Raw genomic sequence first — 20522 nt, 5'->3', positions numbered from 1 at the left:
AACATGTAGGAATTAATCAAAGTCTTTGATTATATCTGATTCTTTCCTGCTTGTTCACATAAAAGCCAAGTCACTCAGAGATAGTGCTTCATCTTAAAATAAATAAAAATAAATAAATAAATAAATAAATGTTTTGCTTTACTTCGAATCAAATGCAATTTTACTGGAATTGATTACGTTTTCTGATTTTCATTTAAATGCATTTAAACATTTGCTGTTCCATTGCAAAAAAAACATGTACATAGAAAACACAAGAAATCTGGAATTTGAACATATCAAGCTACCAGGAATTTTAGATCTCCCCAAAATAACAATTTAAGACCAGGATTGGTTTTATAAATTCATATATAAGTTGTTATTAGAAATGTATTTACTTATATACAACAATATTTACAAGGGTGGGTAGGATCCTGGCTAGTCTTAAAAATGTATTTTACTTGTAATTTACAAATGATTAATAGAATAACTACTCTACTAATGATATAGGTTCTAGGAGCAAGAGCCAAACCAGTAACTATGAAGGAAGCAATTATTCTTTCTAAATACTAGGTGCACTTGATCTCATCTCTTGAAGTCTAACCTGTGCCAACGCTGACTCTACTCTCCTCCGTACAACTACACTGGCTGTGTACCAGCTTCTTTCTCCCCTTGGGTGTTCCACTACCTTCTCTCCTTTTCCCCCATCCAACCCTGCACTTACTCAGTGCAACCAATTTTCATTTAGGCGTTAGTTGGGAAAGTAAGCCAGTTTAGTGAGTGAATTCTGGGCAATGTGTGAATGCCAAAGTCCCTTAACTCTCCAACCTGCCAAATAGATATCTAACAGAACAACAGCAAGACAATCAGGGAGGCAAAGTCTCAAGAGGTGGTGATACTGTTTTTGTGTCTCGTTACAGTCAACAAGCCATTCTTACATGGACGTACAGTCCTGGCATCAGGCACTCTAGGATGTGCCTCAGTTTCCTTACATTCTCCAATATAGAGCCTACATTGTCTAAAAGCTCTTCTTTATAGTAGGAACGCATAGAGGAGACATCATTTATTTATTGGAGATAGTGCTAGGTCAAATTTTTGAAGAGAAGAATTGTTTAGAACGACAGTAGATGGCAGATACACATTTTGAAACATTTTTGTCCATGACTATGTTTTGGTTGGTTTACTATCTCTGGATTTACTTAGTGAGCCATTTCTACTTTTGGGAACAAGCAGATTATATCGAAGAAGAAGTATATTTTATTGAGCCCTTACTATGTGTTAATGGTGGTGATTAACCCTCATCACAACTTTAGGAGGTAGATATCATCCTGTCTATTTTACAAACGAATAAACTAATGCTCAGAAATTAGTTAATTTGCTTAAACTTACAGATCTAATAAGTGGTTGACCTGGGGCATTCTAAACAAAGCCCACTGCTCTCTCTACTACACTTTCAATGCCACTGAAACACAAGCACATCCTTGTTGCCTGGGCCTGAGGATACTTCTCTAACGAGCCCGGCTCCTGGGTCTTGAGCATTTCTAACTCCTACATCATGCACACCCTTGGTGTAATAATCTTGGATCTCCTAGAAATGTCCCAGAGGCACCCAGCACATCCTTGAACTCTTTACAGGTCTTCTTAACTTGTTGAAGATCTCAAAATATGGCTATTAGTACCAGGTCACTGTTTATTAAAATGGTTACACCAAATCCCTTTTTATGATTTAACTAAACTTATATAAAGTTTATTAATTAAAATAGCCTGCCTTTTCCCTCCACTGCACACATTTTTAATTGTTGAAAACCATCAGTAATAAAGGTGAAAAAGAAATCTAATGAAAACACGTCTCAGGGTTTGCATCCTTAACAACAACAGCTCATAGTCGCTGAGCACATGGCAGGTGCCAAGTCCTCACCAGCACATTGCCTCACAAATGCTGCTGCGGCAAGAATAATGGCACTAGCACTATTGTTATGAACATCTCACAGATGAAGAGCCAGAGTCATTGAGAGGGTGGGTGGCCGGGCATGGTGGCTCATGCCTGTAATCCCAGCACTCTGGGAGGCAGAGGTGGGAGGATGGCTTGAGGTCAGGAGTTCGAGACCAGCCTTAGCAAGAGTGAGACCCCATCTCTACTAAAAATGGAAAGAAATTAGCTAGGCAACTACAAATAGAAAAAATTAGCTGGGCATGGTACCACATGCCTGTAGTCCCAGCTACTCAGGAGGCTGAGGCAGGAGGATTGTTTGAGCCCAGGAGTTTGAGGTTGCTGTGAGCTAGGCTGATGCCACGGCACTCTAGCTCTGGTAACAGAGCAAGACTCTTTCCTAAAAAAAAAAAAGAAAAAAAAAGAGAGGGTGGGTAAATTGCCAAAACCACATAGCTGGCAGGTTGGAACCACAGGAGGCTTAAAGAGGGGTCAAGTGCTTGCCCAAAGCCATGCTGAGGGGCTGAGGTGGACTTCACACCCAGGCTGCCCGGTTCCAGAGTCCAGACTCGACTCTATGGCACTAATGGCCTCTCAATAGTCACAGTACTAATTTAAGGATCCTAAGGTAGTACACAATATTTTGCCTACTTTTTCATTCTATTTTGAATTAGATTAACTAAATCTAGAGCTTAGGCTGGGGAAAGATTTTGTTGTGTGAACTATGATAAAATCTTAAGCCTCCCCAGCTAGCTGAATAAATCCCCTCTTGGCCAAGGGGACCCCAGAAACACCTTAAAGCTGAGTTGCTGGCCTTGAGAAGGTAGGTCAGACATGCCTCATTATGCCCCCCTCCCTGCTTCGAGATATCCTTTGTAACTCAGTAACAGGCCCAAGGGTATGCAAGACAAAGCTTAAACCACACCTGCAGGTTATCAATTTACTTAACCGATCACTTGAGTCTGGATATATGTCTACTGTATGTATGTCCAGTGACTCATCTCTGATTAACAGCCTTCCTTATCTTAACTTAAAACATTCCAACCCTTTAGACAAAGCTTCATTAACCAATTACAAATCAAAGAATCTTTAAACCCACCCATAACCTGTAAATCCCTGCTTTGAGATGTCTTGCCTTTCTGGGCCAAACCAATGTACTCCTTCCATGTATTGAAATATGACTTTATGTATAATTCCTGTCTCCCTAAAATGTATAAAACCAAACTGTTCTTGGGAGTGGCTCTCAAGGGTTCTTGGTTGCACGTATTTGGCTCAGAAAAACCTCTTTAAATTATTTTACGGAGTGTGGGTTCTTTTCCTGGGACAGTTGATTTTACTTAATGAAGTCAACATCTAGGTTTTTCAACCCATCTGTTGAATGAATAAACAAACAAGAGGCATTTTTCTTCACCTTTCTCCTCCCACAAGCAGCATTAGAGGTGAAGCTAGTGGTGGGGTCAATCAACTATCAGCATCTCATCAAGAGGAAATGCTCTAAATGCAAAGATGTGTTTCTGATCATATCCCAGCCTAGCAATGAAAAAAGCCTTCCCTGAGACACATTCTCACAGCATGATTCACAGACTTTCCAGAAACCTCTTCACTCTGTCCTTTCAGCCAATGAAAGGTAACAGGATGAGGTCTTAATCCTGTTTCTCTTTGGTGAAGCAGCTCTCCTTTTGCAAAACTGAGCTCCATTAGTAGGCACTTATTGAAGTACATCAATTTATGGTCCCATGGCTAATAAAAAACTTTATGTACTTTGGGAGGCTGAGGCAGGAGGATCTCTTGAGGCCAGGAGTTTGAGGCTGCAGTAAGCTATGATCATGCCACTATGCTCCAGCCTGGGAGACAGAATGAGACTCTTTCTAAAAAAAAAAAAAAGGCTTTATGGCCACCAGATCCTCAGCACAAAAGAGCAGATCCTTCATTATCAATTACTCTGCAAAAATAACAATTAAAGTCAGAATAAATAAATTCCCAGCAGGATTTGTTAGAGCTTAAACAAACTTTGCAAAGTTTTCATCTAGGTGACATTATACTATTAATATATATGGGTGTTATGTGCTATATTCAGATTGCTCACTCTTGCTTAACAATCTTACAGTATTCCTATACTAGTATTTTTATAAGATTACTAGAATCTAGGAAATATCTTAACTGGAAAGTTAAAGATCATCAAAACTAACTGTGTCAGTTGAATGCTAGAAACAAAGACACATTTTTTTGCTGAAATACTTTATCTTTCTTAATGTGGAAAGCTCAAGAAAGGAGTCCTTCAGGGGTTCATTGTTTCCCCTGGGGAGTCTATATAACAAATACTTCTTTGGAACATTAAATATCATCTCACTTTCTAAACTGAGACATAAAGTGCCCCGTGCAACCTCAGAGAGCACACACAGTGGGCTTGCTTTTTAAGGCCAAACACACACAATAAGTTAAATGTTAAATAACTATTTCATAAATTTGGTTCATATTTAATCTAATACAACTATTAAAAATATTGAGAAAATATTTAAGAGTAAAAGATGAGGCACAATTGGAAGCAAAATTTAGACCAAATCACCCAATTTAACTTTTCATAAATGTTGGAATCTGAAATAGTAACATTTTACTTAAGTTCCTCCTCTATCTGCAAACTTTTGTCATGAACAAATTCACACACAAAAGCCTTCTAGAGTTATTACTCACAACGCACAATCCTCCAAACAAAGAGGTGGCCCCTCAAAAGGAGCTCAGATGCCAAAAGGAAATCTCAAAGCAATAGAGGCATTGATCTTGAGAAAGACCTCACATTCTGAGGCCAACCATAAGATAACTACTGGGTGCCCACCCAAGATGAGGCAGCCAGCTCTTCCAGCATTTATGCTGCAGACCAGACAGAAGACATCCTCACTCTTGTGCAGAAAAAACTTGGCCTGTAGATCTTCAGCCAGAAAGGAGACCATGTTGTCTACTTGTATGTGCACTGGCTCAAGGAAAACCATACTATCGAAAGTTTTTATTGATAGCACACGACTGGCTTTATGGGACAAAATGCTACTGGTTCCCTGTTAGGATCTTTTTATTTATTTATGTAGCCAAAAACTCCCAAATAAAAACAAACTAGCACTAATTTGTCCCAAGGTTACAACAATCTGATGTATAACGTAATAAAAATCTCAGGAGTGACATCACTTCACCTTTCACCTTTGCCATATTCCATTGGTTAGAAGCAAGTCACAGATCCCACCCACAATGGACAGGTGAGCCACACACGGCAGTTAGGGGGTCTGTCTAATATGCACAGGTCTCTGAGCCTCCTCAGTACTGCTCCTACTTTCATGGAAAAGATGCTCCACAAATGCTTGGTGATTGAATGATGTTGAGATTCTAGTCCTAGCCCTGCCTTTAACTCTCCATGTGACCCTGGATAAGTCCTTTGCCTCCTAAGCCTCAATTTGTTTTTTTCTAATTCATTAATGAAGAAGCCTCCAAGATTTAAAGGTCACCCTCCTTCGAGCCTACACTGCTATGATAGTCTTTTAAGTGTTTTCCCTGCTTCCACTTCACACCCCTATAGCCTTTGCCCAACATAATGCCCAGAGGGACCATTTTGATGCCTAGGTCAGGACCTCATTCCTCCGCTCCCTCCACTGGCGCCTCATCTCATGTTGAGTCAAAGCTAAAGGCCATGCAGTGGCTGCACCAGACCTGCTTCCCAAAAGCCACCATGCCCAGAATCCGCCTCCTACTCCCCTCCCCCGCACTTGTTTCCCCTTCTGCCTCGTGGTCGTTTCTCCATCACCTCACATGACATGATCCCACTGTCTGCTCCTTGCACTGGCTCTTCCCTTTGCCTAGAACACTCTTCCCAGGTATTTACAAGGTTTACCTCCTTTAAGACTTATTCAGATGTCACCTTCTTAATGAGACCTGCCCTGAACTGTCTTCTCCCTTAGCTGACTTTATTTGTTTCAGTAGTTCTTATCATCCTCCAAAAACAACATAATTTTCCAATGTATTGTGCTTGTTGTTTATTATCGTCTCTACCTGCTAAAATGTAAGCTCCACGAGATCAGGGTTTATGTCAGTTTTGTTCACTGATGTATAATTAAGCTCCTAAAATAGTTCCTGGCACATAGTAGGTGCTTAATATATTGTTGAATGAATGAACAAACAACATGCTTATTTTCTTTTAGATGACAAGCGTCCACCAGTGGTTGGCCCCCCGCTGGTGTTGAACATTTTCTGAATGCAGGAATCTCTTTGTTCAGTGCTCTCAGTAAATCTTAATCCTCATTGCGCTATGTGAACATAGTAACCTACCCCAAGGAACATCCCCTTTGTTCAAAACTGTGTGATTTCTCTCTTATGATCTGGGGAACTGGATCTTCGCTAAACTTCCATTTCTCATGTGCTTAGGTTTCTAGATTCACAAATGAGGAGTGACAGCTCCTGATGCGTAATTCTCTCCTAAGGTAGATTTTTCAGCAGGCGGGAGAGTAAAGGTGTGATGCTGTAGAAAGATCATGAACTGAGAGTCAAGAGTTGAGGGTTCTGGGCTTAATTCTGCCAGTAAATTAGGCTAGTCGATACTTTATATAAATGACTTAATCTTTGCCTCAAACCTACAGGATTTATTACCACCATCCCCTTAATGAAGACATTGAGGCCTGGAAAGAATCACCCACTTGCCCAAGGTTGCATTGCAGTGAGGGATGTGGCAGGATGGGTTTCAAACTCAGATCTGGTCCCAAAGCTTCAGATCACAATCTCTCTGGGCCTCTTTTTTCATTTTTAAAAATATTCAAAATATAACAATATATAATATTTGTATATAAAATATACGAGATGTATCTAAGAGCTTCTTGACCTTTAATATTCTCAGCTAAATGTTCTAAGTTTAAAAGAACCACGTAAAACAAAGCATTATAAATCTTAGCTACTTTACGTGAATTCATCTTGTTTCTTCTGGTCAATTCTAAACTCTTTGATACATAAGAAAGCATTAATGAGACAAATAATGCTTTAGCAATTTGGCCATTACAGTTAGTAGGGCAGGTATGCAATAAATAATAATTTGAGAGATTGAATGAAAGTTGCTATTTCAGGACTTGGCCCGATTTAGAGAAGCCATAAAAAACCTGTCTCATGCCAGCCTGTGGACATAAAGTTCCATTAGCTTATTTTTACAAAGAGGGCAAGGGCATAGCGGTGAAATTACCTGGCCAAGGGTTCCTCTGGTCCCTGGTCTTTTGTTTCAGCCAAACTTCCAGGCATTTCCTGGTGAGAAGCTACTCCGTGTTGGAGGCAACCTCTCAACCCTCCCCTACTCCTCTGTTCCCACATCCTTCAGAGATTTGAGCCCCTGGCCTGGCTCATTCTTTTGTCCTTTGGTATTTCCTGTTGTTAGAGGTGGAAAATACCTGCTCCAGCCTTGTTCCACCCGTGGTGCCCCACGGTCCAGCTCTGGGTGACTGATGACCAAGTAGGGTGCAGACACACACTGAAGTCCACATGATGTGTCACTCCGTGGGACCGCTGGATCAGAAGAACCCTGGAGTTCTGAGAAAGGTCTGGTTCTTGCTCCCTAAAACTGCACTAACAAAGGCTGTTTGAAATGGTAATTTAATTTACAAATAATCCCATGGTCTTTTAAGTGTCCTATCTACTATCATTTAAAGAAATCTCATATTCTAGATATACCAATAAATCATCAGAACCTGTGGTGCTCCTTTCTGAAAACAAAAATATTGTTATGAGTGAGTAGATATTGGAAATGAAATATATTTAAAACTTCCCAAGTTCCCCCGGTGCCTTTTGCTTTTGTGTCATATGCTCACAAACGCAGTGGTGCCCCGTCTCCCTCTCCTCCCCCTCGTGTTCTTTCAGAGCCCCCGTTCTGCTAACTTATATGTCTCTGCGCAGCACAAGTAGTAAAGCATACTCCTATTTCCTGATGTTATGTTCTGCCCTGGAGTCCAGCGGAGACCCATTTGTGCTCAGATCTTCACACTGTCAGCACCAGGATTTTGGGGAATTCTTTAGAGACAGGTTGCACACCTAAGACTCTACCTGAAAGAGCCAGGGCTGGCCTGGTGGCCGGGGGTCTATGCTTCCATAGTCTTATTTCTAGTGATATCTTATTTTGAAGTCCTTTGAACAAGTTGCTCAATATTTCAGTTTCTAAACTTTGTCAAATTGGTGGTGGTGGGTAGGGGTTCCAGGAGGGACAAAAACTGAAACCCTGTTCCATCTTTCTTACTGTTTGTTATGACATTATAGGTGGCAAGAGATGTTAAAGTGCTTCGAAAGATGAATCATACAAATAAAAGCTTTGGGTGTCATATCTGAATTAAATTTGGGCTTTGGAAGCAGAGAGCTGAGAAATATCTACTTGACTGTACCCTGAAATTGCATTTTTTTCAATGCACTGATTTCTTTAGTTTTGTTGGTGTGTCTGCTTAGCCAGCCTGCACAGACCCTGAAGTCCTCCCTGCTTTACCTCTGGCAGGGCCAGCAGTGAGGCTCTTTTTTACGTCCCACAATTTGGGAAAACAAATGACTACAACCTCTGTGGGGTACAAATTAGAAATACTTATCAACCTTACGAATGTGTGCACTTTTATTTTATTAATTTATTTTTTTTTGAGACAGAGTCTCACTCTGTTGCCCGGGCTAGAGTGAGTGCCGTGGCGTCAGCCTAGCTCACAGCAACCTCAAACTCCTGGGCTCAAGTGATCCTCCTGCCTCAGCCTCCCGAGTAGCTGGAACTACAGGCATGCGCCACCATGCCCGGCTAATTTTTTTCCTATATACTTTTAGTTGTCCAGCTAATTTCTTCCTATTTTTAGTAGAGATGGGGTCTCGCTCTTGCTCAGGTTGGTCTCGAACTCCTGAGCGCAATCCACCTGCCTCGGCCTCCCAGAGTGCTAGGATTACAGGCGTGAGCCAACATGCCTGGCAATGTGTGCACTTTTAGACGCAGCAATTTCATTTCTAGGGGTGTATCTCACAAATATACTTTACTGGGGTGAAATACCTTTCATACAAGATTATTCATTACACCATTTTTTAATAATAATATCCAAAGGCTGGAAACAACCTAAGTGTCCATCAATTGGGAATTGCTTAAATAAATGCTGGCACACCCATACAATTAGCCCCAAGAATGAGGAGCCTCTCTATGTGCTAAAAAGGAATAATAGCCAAGATATATTGCAAAGTGAAAACAGCAAGGTGGAAAGTGGGCTATGAATACTATACTATCATTTGTATACAAAAGGGTAAAAAAAAGAATAAATATGTATTTACTTTTATATTCATAAAATTACTCTAAAGGCACAAGAAATGAATAACAAGGTAAGTGGATTCCTGTGGCACAGGGGTGGATGGGATACCTTCTTTCTATATATCCTTTGGTAGCTTTTTATTTTGGACTATGTAAATTTATTTACTGCATATGTAAAATAGCAAAATAAATAAGCAAAAAATTAAAAGGGCCCACAACTTAAAAAAAAAAAATCTTACTGGATTCTATTCTACATCATTTCTGCTGGATGCTTGGATCTTTCTAAAAAGCCACTCTGGGTCTGGGTTGGTTTCTCCTCAATACTGCTTGAATTTGCTTCAACAACGAGTTTTTCTTAGTTTGGGCCACAGAGAGGAATGCCACTAGTTGTGTTCAGATTTATAGTGGGTAGATCACCTTCTGACTAAACAGCTCTCTTTCTCTGGAGACAAGGAAGCGAATCTGAAAAAGCTTTGAACTCAATCGTTACGAGTCACAAGGATGCCGGAACCCAAAACTCACAACCCAAAACCCACGCTGTAAACCCCTCAGCAGAGGTGACAAGTTCCTTCATTATCCATCATCCTGAATGCTAGAACTTACAAAGCCCTGCAAAGTTTACTGAATCTCACATTTGTTTACATGACTCCTTCATTTGCCCTAAAAAAGCAAATCTAAGCAAACAAAAATGAATAGGTAAAAACAAGTCAAATTTTGTCATAGACAGTCTCTTCATAGACTCATAATTTCCTTCTTGATGCCTTTCCCTTCCCATTCATCAATAAGCTGGAGACACCAGGAAGCTTCCAGTCAAACACACGTCCCCCTGGGCTTTCGTCTTATTTGCTTTGAAGATGGAATTTCAGGCGATGCAATGTGTCTGAAAGCAGGAGCTATCTTTGCAGGGTGAGAAGCACAGCCACTGTCCACCCCTGCTCTCATTAGGGATAAATGAGCCTCATCTTACAAGGTTCTGAATAAAAAGTCTCTCACTAACAGCCCAGTGTCTTCTCTCCGAGAAGCAGCAGCGGTTTGTGGCCTGGAATAATTGTTGGAGAACGGCAGAGGTCTCTTTGAGGACAAAAAGAATGGAGTTGCCTTCTCCAGAGACAGGAACTGAGTCTTGAAATTCAAAACTTGATTGTGTCTTTCAACTCACTGCTCCTAAATTTCTCTTCAAATCTTTGATATGATAAGAGGAAAAAAGGGCGTGCCTTCCCCCTTCGCTGTCTTAACTCATCCAGGGTATATCTTCCCTTACCTAAACCTTTTTGAGGCTTTTATCCTTCTTTTTCTGGTTTTAAAAACCTCTTGTGCACATGTCTTCACTGAGTCTAATGATGTGAATATTCTTGGCCTAAGGAAGCAGCTCCGGGCAATTTTGATAGCACCAGAGCTTGACATAAAACTCATCGTTTTTATACTTGGTGAGTATGATTGGCTAAACCGTGTGCCCTGAAGTGCTCTGTGTGTTTTCTCATCCCACAGCAATGATACACTCACCTAGCTGCCAGACCAAATACTTGATGAATGATGGCATCCCAGTGTTCCATAAATATCAAGTTCTCTAACACGGGGAATGTACAACTTGGGAAAGAAAGACAGTGCTTAAACTCAGTTGCCTCCTCCCAACAGTGTAGGCTCTTTATAATCTTGTTTATTCTATAGCAAAAACAAGGGCCCACTATTTTCTTCCTCTGATTTATGAGAGACGGGTAGAAAACTGAAGGGTGGAAGGGGCTCCCATTCGTGTCCTCAAACACTGGTTAGGAAACATTGGTCGTCGGGCTCAGGCTAGGGGCTTGACAGCCTTCAAGAAGTCAAGGGGAGAGATGCTTGTTGGATTGGAGAGAGCGGCCACAGTGGGTTGGGGAACCATCAGTCTAGGGAAGAGGTCCAAGCAATGGTCATGGGATGGAAAATAAATCCCCAAACCAAATACCTGTGTTCCTTAGTCCACATACTCTGATACTTTACAGGAAGGCAAACTACACTTAAAATTATAGAATTTTGGAGTTAGAAGTGGACATTAGTCCAAATTTACTTTGCTGATGAGGAAATACGAGGGCCAGAGATTTGTCTTAAATCAGAAAGAAGGTTCGTTGACGGCAGAGCCAGGTCTGTACCCAGGACCTTTGGATGCTTTCTCAGCTGCATCCCAGACATCCGCAGATACAGATCAGAAGAAGGGTGGACTGGCCATGGACTTACATGCCAGAGACTGCAATGGAAAGTGTCTCATAAACTGCAACGCCACAAAAATGAAAGGTATTATTATTGTAGGCAATTGTTTTGAACACACCTGCTTATTTGATTACCTACTTGAAAGAGAAAGTTGAAATTGCCTGCTCAGTTTTTTCAATAGCTGAATTAACAGGAAGAAAAATAGAGCAAAATAAAATCTAAAGATATTCTTAGAACATTAAGCCTTCTACGCTCTGCTTCAAAATAACTTGCACTGTCTTGGAAACAGGCCACATTTCTCTCACGGTTGCAGCACCCCTCACCTCTCCAGCCCCCGCTCTGATAGGGGTGGCAGCTAACGGGCAGCACGCACCAAAGCTGGGGAAAAGGAGAAAAGAGGGAGGTGGTGAACCCTCAGATCAGCCCCAAGTGGTATGAACAAAAAAATGCACTCTTGAGTGTTTTATTAAAAACATTTCTCAAACATTGCTTAGCAAGTCCCCATTTTCCTGAGGGAGGACCTACTGTCAGGGGCTCCCTCCATTGACATTGACAGGCTCTACTGTGATAACAGCTGCCTGGGGATTACTCTCCGGTCTGCTCAGGAGGCCAGGTAGGCCAGGGACAGATAATCACCGGATCACTTACTCTGAGGCTTTCATTTCTGCCTCTCAAAGCCCTTTGCAACTATTAAGTCTCTTCCTACAACTCTCTTGGCTCTCTTCTCTAGCTAAGGAAACAGAAGCCACTTTTCCTAAACCTAAATCACATGAATATCATCTCCTATCCCTGTCCCCATCCTCCCCAAATCCCTGGGTCTTGTGGTTCTCCGCAGGTCAGCGTCATCAATCAGTGCATGTTTTATCAACAGCTCAATGCCATATCAGAGATGTACATAAAGATGAGGGGTTTACAATTTCTACGGAAACTTTACCTGCCAAGCATTTAAGGAAATCATTTAAGGTGACATGGCTTGTACATGGCAGGACTGGGCTATAGACTTCACAGAGAGTTTTCATAAGCATCCTATTTTTCACAAGAACAAAACAGAGGCTCACCTCTGCAAGTGGGACAGAAACCGAGGCTGTCTGACTCTAGAGCCCATAGCTCTGATCTCTGCTGCACCTTACCGGACTATTCCCTCCCAAAAGGAGGCAGCTCCCTGCGGTGCTTTTTGAGAAGGTGGGAGAGGGCCAAGATTCATGTGCGCTGTGAGCACGTGTCAGGCATTTGCCATCACCAGCCCTGACAATTCTGTATTTGTGCTTCCTGGAGAAGATGAAGCCGAGTGAAATCAGGCCTTCCCCTCATCAGACCCGGTCCCTGTGTTGCGTCTGCAGAGCAAGGCACTGCAAACCCACAGCTTCCTTCCCTCCCACTCCTCTGCCCTGGGAGCCTCCGATGAGTGACAGCACAGCTGAGCTCTGGTGACACCAGAGGAGGGCTTGCCTCAGAGCTTCCTGAAGCACCTCTCTCCCTTTGCATTTCCAGGAAGTGTTGAAGAAACCATAGGTCTTAACTTGGAAACCTGTCTGCCATTCATTGGATTCCTGTTTTTCAACTTGTGTGGAGATGCCTCACTGTCAGGGGTCCAGGAAGTTGAGAAGATGCCAACTCCTCTAATTCAAGCAAGTGGCTAGTGTGGTCCCACTACCAGTTGGTTTAGCCCAGTAGCTGATAGTAAACCACATCGATTAACCCATTTGAATGAATTAACTAACTCAGCTAGACAGCGCGTATATGTTCAAGGTGTGGAACACCCCTGTGGCATCTCTGAAAGATTGATTACTGCTTTCAGGCACGAAGGCCCTACAGTCATCGAAACTTCCAAGAACGGACTCACACTGAATAGCTTCTGCAATAGGATAATCTTATTCACTGATCATTATTCACTTAAAATTCAAAAACAGTACCATCCTCTCTCAGTCTGGAGATCACAGGAATATCTTCCAAACCTTTACTTAGAGTGAGCCTCTTCCATCGCATAGCCACCTGTGTGGTATCCCGCCTCTTACACTCAGCAGGTCCAAACTGCGCTTATTATCCTCGTTCACCCCCCACCCCAATCTTCCCTCTGTTTTCTACATTCACTGGTGGCACCATCAGCCTCTCTTCGGAAGCTGGGCAGTCAGCCTGCAGTCCACCTTCTCTCCTTAAATCAACCTCCAAGTCTCACCAGTGACCTTGCAATTCAACCCTTCCATTCCATCTTTCCTGTCCTACTTCAGGGCAGACTCATAGCTAATTGCTGTAATAAAACCAGAATGGGAAGTCCCTGAGGGCAGGGACCAAGACCCAGAACAGTGTGGTAGATAAGACTATGAACCTGGAGGCAGAGGAGTGGATTCGAATCCCACTCAGTATGCATCAACCCTGAGATAAGGATCTGAGGTTCATTTCCCCATCCGTACAATGAGAGTAATAAAAATACCTCCCTCCCTAGGGTGTTGTGAGAATTAAATAAAGTTAATATACTTAAATACTTACAACAGTGCGTAGCATACAGTGTGAGTGTTAGCTATTAAGGTTAGCAATATATATTACAGGTATAACGACAGATAGGGAAACCAAGGCTCAGGGCAGTTAAATGCCTTCTTTTGGATCACACAGCTGTTAAATGTCAACCACACAGCTGGCATATCAATCCAGGTCTGTTCTTCATCAAAAGCCACACTCTTTTTTTTTTTTCATATATGGCACATCTAGGGCTCCTAATGCATCTGTTAATGAGGAAATGGAATCTCTGAAGTACCAACACAGAAAGATGCCATATAGTCTATAAAACAGTATGTATAATACGATCTCATTAAAAAAAAGTTTAGATTTAATTATAAACGTCTCTATTACTGTCTCTGATCATTGTATATTCCTTTCTCATCTTATTTTTCATTTATGTCTCCTACTAAATTACCTGAGAACAGAGAATCTTCATTGTATAACACAAGGCAAGGTACATGACATTCGATATTTGCTAAATTGATGAATAGCATTGCATTTTTAAAAAAATAATGGAACTTATTTAGTAGAGAATATATGAATGAGGTAAAGAAACATTCAAACTATGCAAAAACTTATTCAGAAGAAAGTAGTATTTCTTTTGCCCCATTCCTCAGAGACCCAGCTCCTATCCCAGAAAACAGCCACACTGACCAGTTTCTTGTATGTCTTTCTAGAGATATAGAATTGCACTGAATTTTAGTGAAATTTAAATTTATTGCCAAAGAGCCTGGGAGAACAGGGTAGGGGGGATGCTTTATAAAAATTTAGTTAGTATGTTTTTTTTTCCCTGAGAAGTCACCAATTTCTCTGAAACCCATATAAAGGAAAACTCAGATGTAAACTCTGTGTGTGTGTGTGTGTGTGTGTCAAGACCAGCATCAGAAAAAGGTGCTCGTTACTATGTTTGCAAACTCCTTCAGGTAAAACCATAATCCAATTCTATGCAATTCTATTTACAGATTTCTATGCCTTGCAACTGATCTTACAACACATTTCTTCATAATTTTTTGGTATGCGATTTCATTTTTATTGTGCGATTCATTCCCCAGACATGGAAAGAGTCAGCATTGTGTGACTTGAACCTGACAAAGGACTTTCCCTTTCTTTCAGCGAGATGTCTGAGGTCACTCTAATACAACTTACCACCCCATCTGAAATGAGAAAGTGCTTTCTGGAGGAAGAAAGACAGTAACCACTCTTCTCAGTGTGGTTTTTGTTAGAGGGATGTCTGCAACAGCCCTGGAAGACATTAACTAATGCTTTCATGATGAACCCTCTTAACGGGACTTGGAGCTTGGTACTGTTCTCTCAGGTTGCTAATCTGCTCTTGTTACGTGGGCTTTTGTAGCATGGCACATTCAGACTTTGACATTGCTTAGAAATGACATTGGAAATGACATAAAATAGCGTAAGTGGTTCAATACTTCTACTTGTAGAGAGGAATTAATACCGAAATATTTACATTTCTCTGCTTTATTCTGAATATATAGGCTCACATGTCTCCACCCCGGCTCCATAATATTTTTCTAGTTTTCACTTTCACACATTAAATGCACATACATTTTATTTCAAAAAGGCAAAATGAAATAGATTGAACAAAAAATTCACCCCAATACATAGATTTTCCCAGTATTTTTTTTAATTAAAAACAATTAAAACCTAAGAATTTGAAAACTAGGTAATAGCTAAGGTTCTTCTCATCTTTGGGGAAATAACTATTTCCTGCTTCCTTGCTAGCATCTTTCCCATTTTTTCCTATGCTACAGCAAATAAATTAGAGTTGGTGTCCAGACATATACTTTTCCTGTTATTTCTTTTAGGGCTGATGTAGACATGCAACCCAGTGACAAGCTAAATAGAGCCTTTATGTCCACTGGGCTCTCAGTGGAAGACACACCAACAGATAACTGAAGGGTTCTTCCTTCGCTCCTAAATCTGTTTGTTACTAAGTTGTCTATTTGTTATTCCAAGTCTTTAGTGTAGACTCAGTGGTCTCTCTGACTGTCAATGAGCTCTTTTTATGTGTTTCTTTGTTAGTGCCTTCTTCTTGGTGCTTCTACCTCCTAAGTTTCCATTAGTAAAGCCAACCAGGAGGGCATCTGGCCAACTTATCTACCCCAGCTCAGCCAACTTTTATTGCAGTTCTCACAAATCTTAGGAAAGGCCTCATTGGGTGAGGAAGTGATCCCAGAACTCCTAGAGAAAATGGACTCTTAAATCCTGGTATTATCTTCCTTTTATTAGCTATACTATTTCTTTGTACTAATCACTTAGAAACTTCCTTCTCCATCAATCTGCCTTCCACGTTCAGGTTTTATTACTTTCTATTCCTCTATTCTTTAATGGAAACATTTCTGTCTTAGAAATCAAACCTTTCTGGTGTTTATAATACCATTTTTAGCAAGCATTTCTGCATCTTTTTCAAACATACTCCAGTATTACTGAGCTCTATTATTATACACCTAGGATTACAAAATAAATGGGGATTTGTTAAATGTATGAGAAGGAAGTGGCTTAATAGTTTGTAGAACTGAGTTAAACTGGGTAAATTGTGTAGTAAAATGACAATGCTATGTGAATACATCTAGCACTGCTAGCTAATTGGCCCCCACCAACACATGGGAGAATATCTCTTCCTGGCATCTCTCGCAAGACGTCAACTAGTCAGCAGAGCAGAGAGGCAGGATGGTAGAATGGTTAGGGCCTCCGGCACTAGACTTTCTTCTCTAGCATTTACTAGTGTTGTGACTTTGGGCAGGTTGCTTGATCTCCCCATAGTCAGTTTCATCCATAAAACGAGGACCATTGTAGTAATCATCCCTTCTTACTCACTTCTTGGTTTGTTTGAAGATTAAGTGAGCTAATATATGCAAAACACCTAGAAAGTAGCTGGAATAGTACTATATAAAATTTACTATTGTTATTATGCAGCCATTGCTTGGTTTGACACTGACTGTGATTCAGAGCAAAAAATGAAGTGAGCATATTACATTTTTGCATTGACTTCCACAACAAAGACATGGTACTGAAATACTTCTAGGAATATGTTCAAACCTAGGAACCTACTATAGAAAGCCATTACTTCTGTGGATCAGTCAGGACACATGCTCTTTGAATATCTCTAAAATTAACTGAATTAGTCACCAACAATTACTCAAAAGGAGCCAAAGATGTTGAAATGGGATATATCTAAAGTCTTATGCAAACGCTCCTGCTGTATTTCTATTTGTCTGTCATTTAAGAATTCTATTTTCTTGGACAAAGTTATAATTATATTTACATACTACAGAATTTTCTAAATCTTTATTGAGTCATTACCTTTGTATAGTTGATGGAAATCTTGACAAACTTTAAGGTAGAGATTAAAACTACACATGAATGCCTTTTTTGTGACAAATTGGTGGAAATTCAAGTTAGAGCATTTTTTACAACTTGGCATTGGCTTATATGTTTGCCAACTTAAGGATTTCTATATTGGTTTGGTCAAAAATTCCAAATAAGTAGTTCTTACAGTTATCTTTTAAAGTAAGATCAATGCTACCCATAAGTAATAAACTATGACTTCAGATACCAATAAACTAAATAAAAATGTTTTATTAGTACAGATTGCTGTCAACCATGCTAAATTAAATTAGTAAGAGACTGAAATGTTTCAAAAAAGGTATAGCTGGTTATGGCAGGCTCTGCGGGGCAATGAATGAAAGAGATCTGTGTTAACATTTTTCCCCAATATACCTTTCCAGTTGCTGAGTGAGAGTGTAAACACATAAAAGATTTGGCCTCTATGTTTAAGCTACTTAGCACCAAGTCAGCATCAGTTAGAATATAATTACTATTAGGGACACACTTTTGGTGTACTCACTGTATAAATTAGTTTTAAGGGAAAGTGACATTGTATAATAATTACATTTTGGCCAAATCTAGCCTACCTGCTTTTGTTACTATTTAACTGCTCATGCCTAATGCTTAAATTATCACTCCTTTTTCCTCACATGAAATGGGAAAACATTTGATTTATTTCAGTTCCTTACACAGGCAATTGATTTGCATAATGCCTAATAATGCTTTTTTCAGATTCCCATGTGTTTACCATTTATTGTTCCAAATATGCCAAAAAAACTGTCATTTTATAGAAAAAAATTTTCAAGTTCAGAGGAAAGCCTGGGCTATCATTTTGAATACCTTCAATCAGTCCATCTGATAATGTTCCCAGGCAGCCAGATGCCCCAGAGAAACAAGATACAATTTTTTTGTTTTTTATCAAATGACTCACCCACAATAACAGCTGTGACAGTGAGCAGCACAAAAGCATTCCGAAACAGGTAACTTTTAACATCCTCCTTTGTGATGTTCTGTACTTTCTTCTTGGCCAACAGTGTGCGTTTACGGACTCCTTGCTGGAATCGCTCCATCCTGCCCCCCATTTTGGGCTCTTCTCCATTGCTTTTAGTCATATTTTACTTTTCTCCGAGTGTCTCTTCTTTGTGTCTCAGGGTCTCGGAATCACTCCCAGAAAGCCAGACCTCCTCTTTGGTGTTTGAGAACACAACTAGAATAAGAGAAAAAGAGACAAGAATTACAGCTTCCAGGGGTGAAAAATCAGTGCTGCCCCACACCAGGCAAGCTCTTGGCAAACTGTATACTCTCAGTAGGAATCAAGGACTGGACAGCCACAAGACCAGGCTTCAAGGCTACCATGTGCATATTTTACTAGACCACGTGTGAGAAACGTGCATAAATTCAGAATATATGAGCAGAAACTTGTGTTGTCTCTTTTTAAAAAATTTGTCCTCCCCCCTCCAATGAGGCTATAACAGGGTTCCTCAAAGCTAGGTGTGACTGAGCACCCCTATCCCCACCCTGCTCCCCAGAACCTAGCTGAGTGCCTTGCACAATGTACGCACTCAATTAGTGTTCAATAGAATTGAATGCACAGGAAATGCTCAGTAATTACTTGATAAATTATGTTGTATACATGATTAAAGGCATAACCAGGTCAATAAAAGGGATGAATATTTTGATATGCGACAGTTGAGACTTTCTGTTACGTGTAGTAAGGTAACTGGCTATTTTCTCCATTGAGAAAAAAACATGATAATTTCAATTAGTAAATACGATCGTAAAAAGAACACAAGTGCCCACAGGACACGCGAAATACATTTGACTATTTTACAGGGTAACTTTTCTATTTTTTTGATGAAATAAGCAAAGTGCTCTGGCACATCTATAAATGATCTGAAATCATAATTCATTTTCATTTTTATTACGAGTAGAAGTACCAAGTAGCATTTGTCTTTGGGGGCAAACATACTGGAGTCTTCTGAGGAAACTATCACCGACTTCTCAGTATTTTAAAATTTAGGATTTCTAGGAGCGATGAGGAGATGAATCCAATTTTCATTCCAAACATTACAGCGTGTGGTTTCTGGTTTCTTTAAAGCGCTCTTAGGTTATTCAAATACGTTCAAGTAAGTCTTTTTCCTTGGTGGAAATCGGCTGTTCTGAAAAATCAAGGGATTGCTTCGGCTGCTTTACAGGAGTTCTAATCCAGTCTTTTCCAGGATGGATCTGGGGAGAGCCGGCCGCGCCGTGGACGTGTGGGGCTGGCGGCGCGAGCAGCCAGCGTGTGCGTGTGCGGGGTGGTGACTGACACCGCGGGGCTCCTCGCAGGCGTTTGGCAAACCCAAGGGTGGAAAAAAAAGACTTGCCTTAACAGTGCGACTTTTAAATAAAATTGCAGGTTGGGGGTCAATGGTAATAACACCTACAAGTTGTTTAAGACTTCACACCAGATTAAAAGCTTAGGGAGAAGTGGAGACGGAGAGACGGAAGAGACCAGATTTTTTCCTAGTAGCTCTGATTCTCTTTACCACTTTTAAAGCTGATCAGCTCGGCCTCGATTCTTCACCAGATCTCTGACCACAGTCTGCCCCAACCCTGAGTGTACTCGAGGCTGAGTCAAGAGAGGACCGGAATAAGTAAGAGGCAGCACACGCCCGCGACAGTAAATTACTAACACGGACTTTATCTACCAAAATGGCTAGCTTTGACTCTCGCTGCTCCTCTGCTTGGGAAACAAAATACACTGTACCCCGGCGGGGAAGTGGAACCAGAAATCAGACACGGCAGCAGCACACACTTACCTTTTCTGATTCTGTAACGGGTGGAAGAGACCAAGCACTGACAAGGTGAATCCCCCGGCAGGTACCCCGGGTGCGATCGCGGCGCGAGGCAGGCTGGCCCTGACACTGTGCATGTGCTCTGAAACTGCAAGTTACTATCACGGCGACTTAAGGAAAGGGGAGGAGTCTGTGCCCGGGAAAGGGGGAGTGGGGAAACGAAAACAGCGCGGGGTAGGAGGGGGGAAGCCCGAGGTTTCTGGAATATTGATTAATCCTGGCACACCAGAAGCATACTTGCTGGCTTTGTTTTGCTCCTTAGACCACTTTCACGCTTTGTCAGTTCACTTTCATTAGAAATGCAAAATCGCGTCCAGGAAGAATTGAAAAATAAAGTGCACACACTCGGAAAGCTGGAAGTCTTGATTAGAACGTTTCAAAGACTTTACTAAGGCTAAATTTAATTACCTTACATTATTGCAGGTTTCTTCCCCTTAAAGGAACACGAGAGTGTGCTCTTTTGCCTGGTTGTACAACTGTT

At 41.0% G+C, this 20522-nt stretch overlaps 1 protein-coding gene across 2 annotated transcripts in view; it reads right to left on the bottom strand.

Moving 5' to 3' along the window:
• The window catches only part of SLC1A3 (solute carrier family 1 member 3), a 78271-nt gene extending 58042 nt beyond the window's left edge, over positions 1–20229 (bottom strand). The window contains exons 1-2 of one of the 2 annotated variants that reach the window (XM_045566213.1): positions 20006–20229; positions 18136–18411 (exon numbers count right to left, since the gene is read on the bottom strand). In XM_045566213.1, coding sequence (XP_045422169.1) covers positions 18136–18316 — 181 coding nt within the window. In that variant the 5' untranslated portion in view covers positions 18317–18411; positions 20006–20229. Of the gene's footprint in view, positions 1–18135; positions 18412–19173; positions 19188–20005 lie in introns of those variants that run through there. The other variant, XM_045566214.1, reaches the window with a different exon arrangement.
• Positions 20230–20522: the final 293 nt, after the last annotated feature.

The sequence above is a fragment of the Lemur catta genome, chromosome 12 (assembly GCF_020740605.2).
Source record: "Lemur catta isolate mLemCat1 chromosome 12, mLemCat1.pri, whole genome shotgun sequence".
Classification (NCBI taxonomy): Eukaryota; Metazoa; Chordata; class Mammalia; order Primates; family Lemuridae; genus Lemur; species Lemur catta.
The sequence above is the reverse complement of the archived record's forward strand: the minus strand, read 5'-3'. Positions and strand labels throughout refer to the sequence as shown.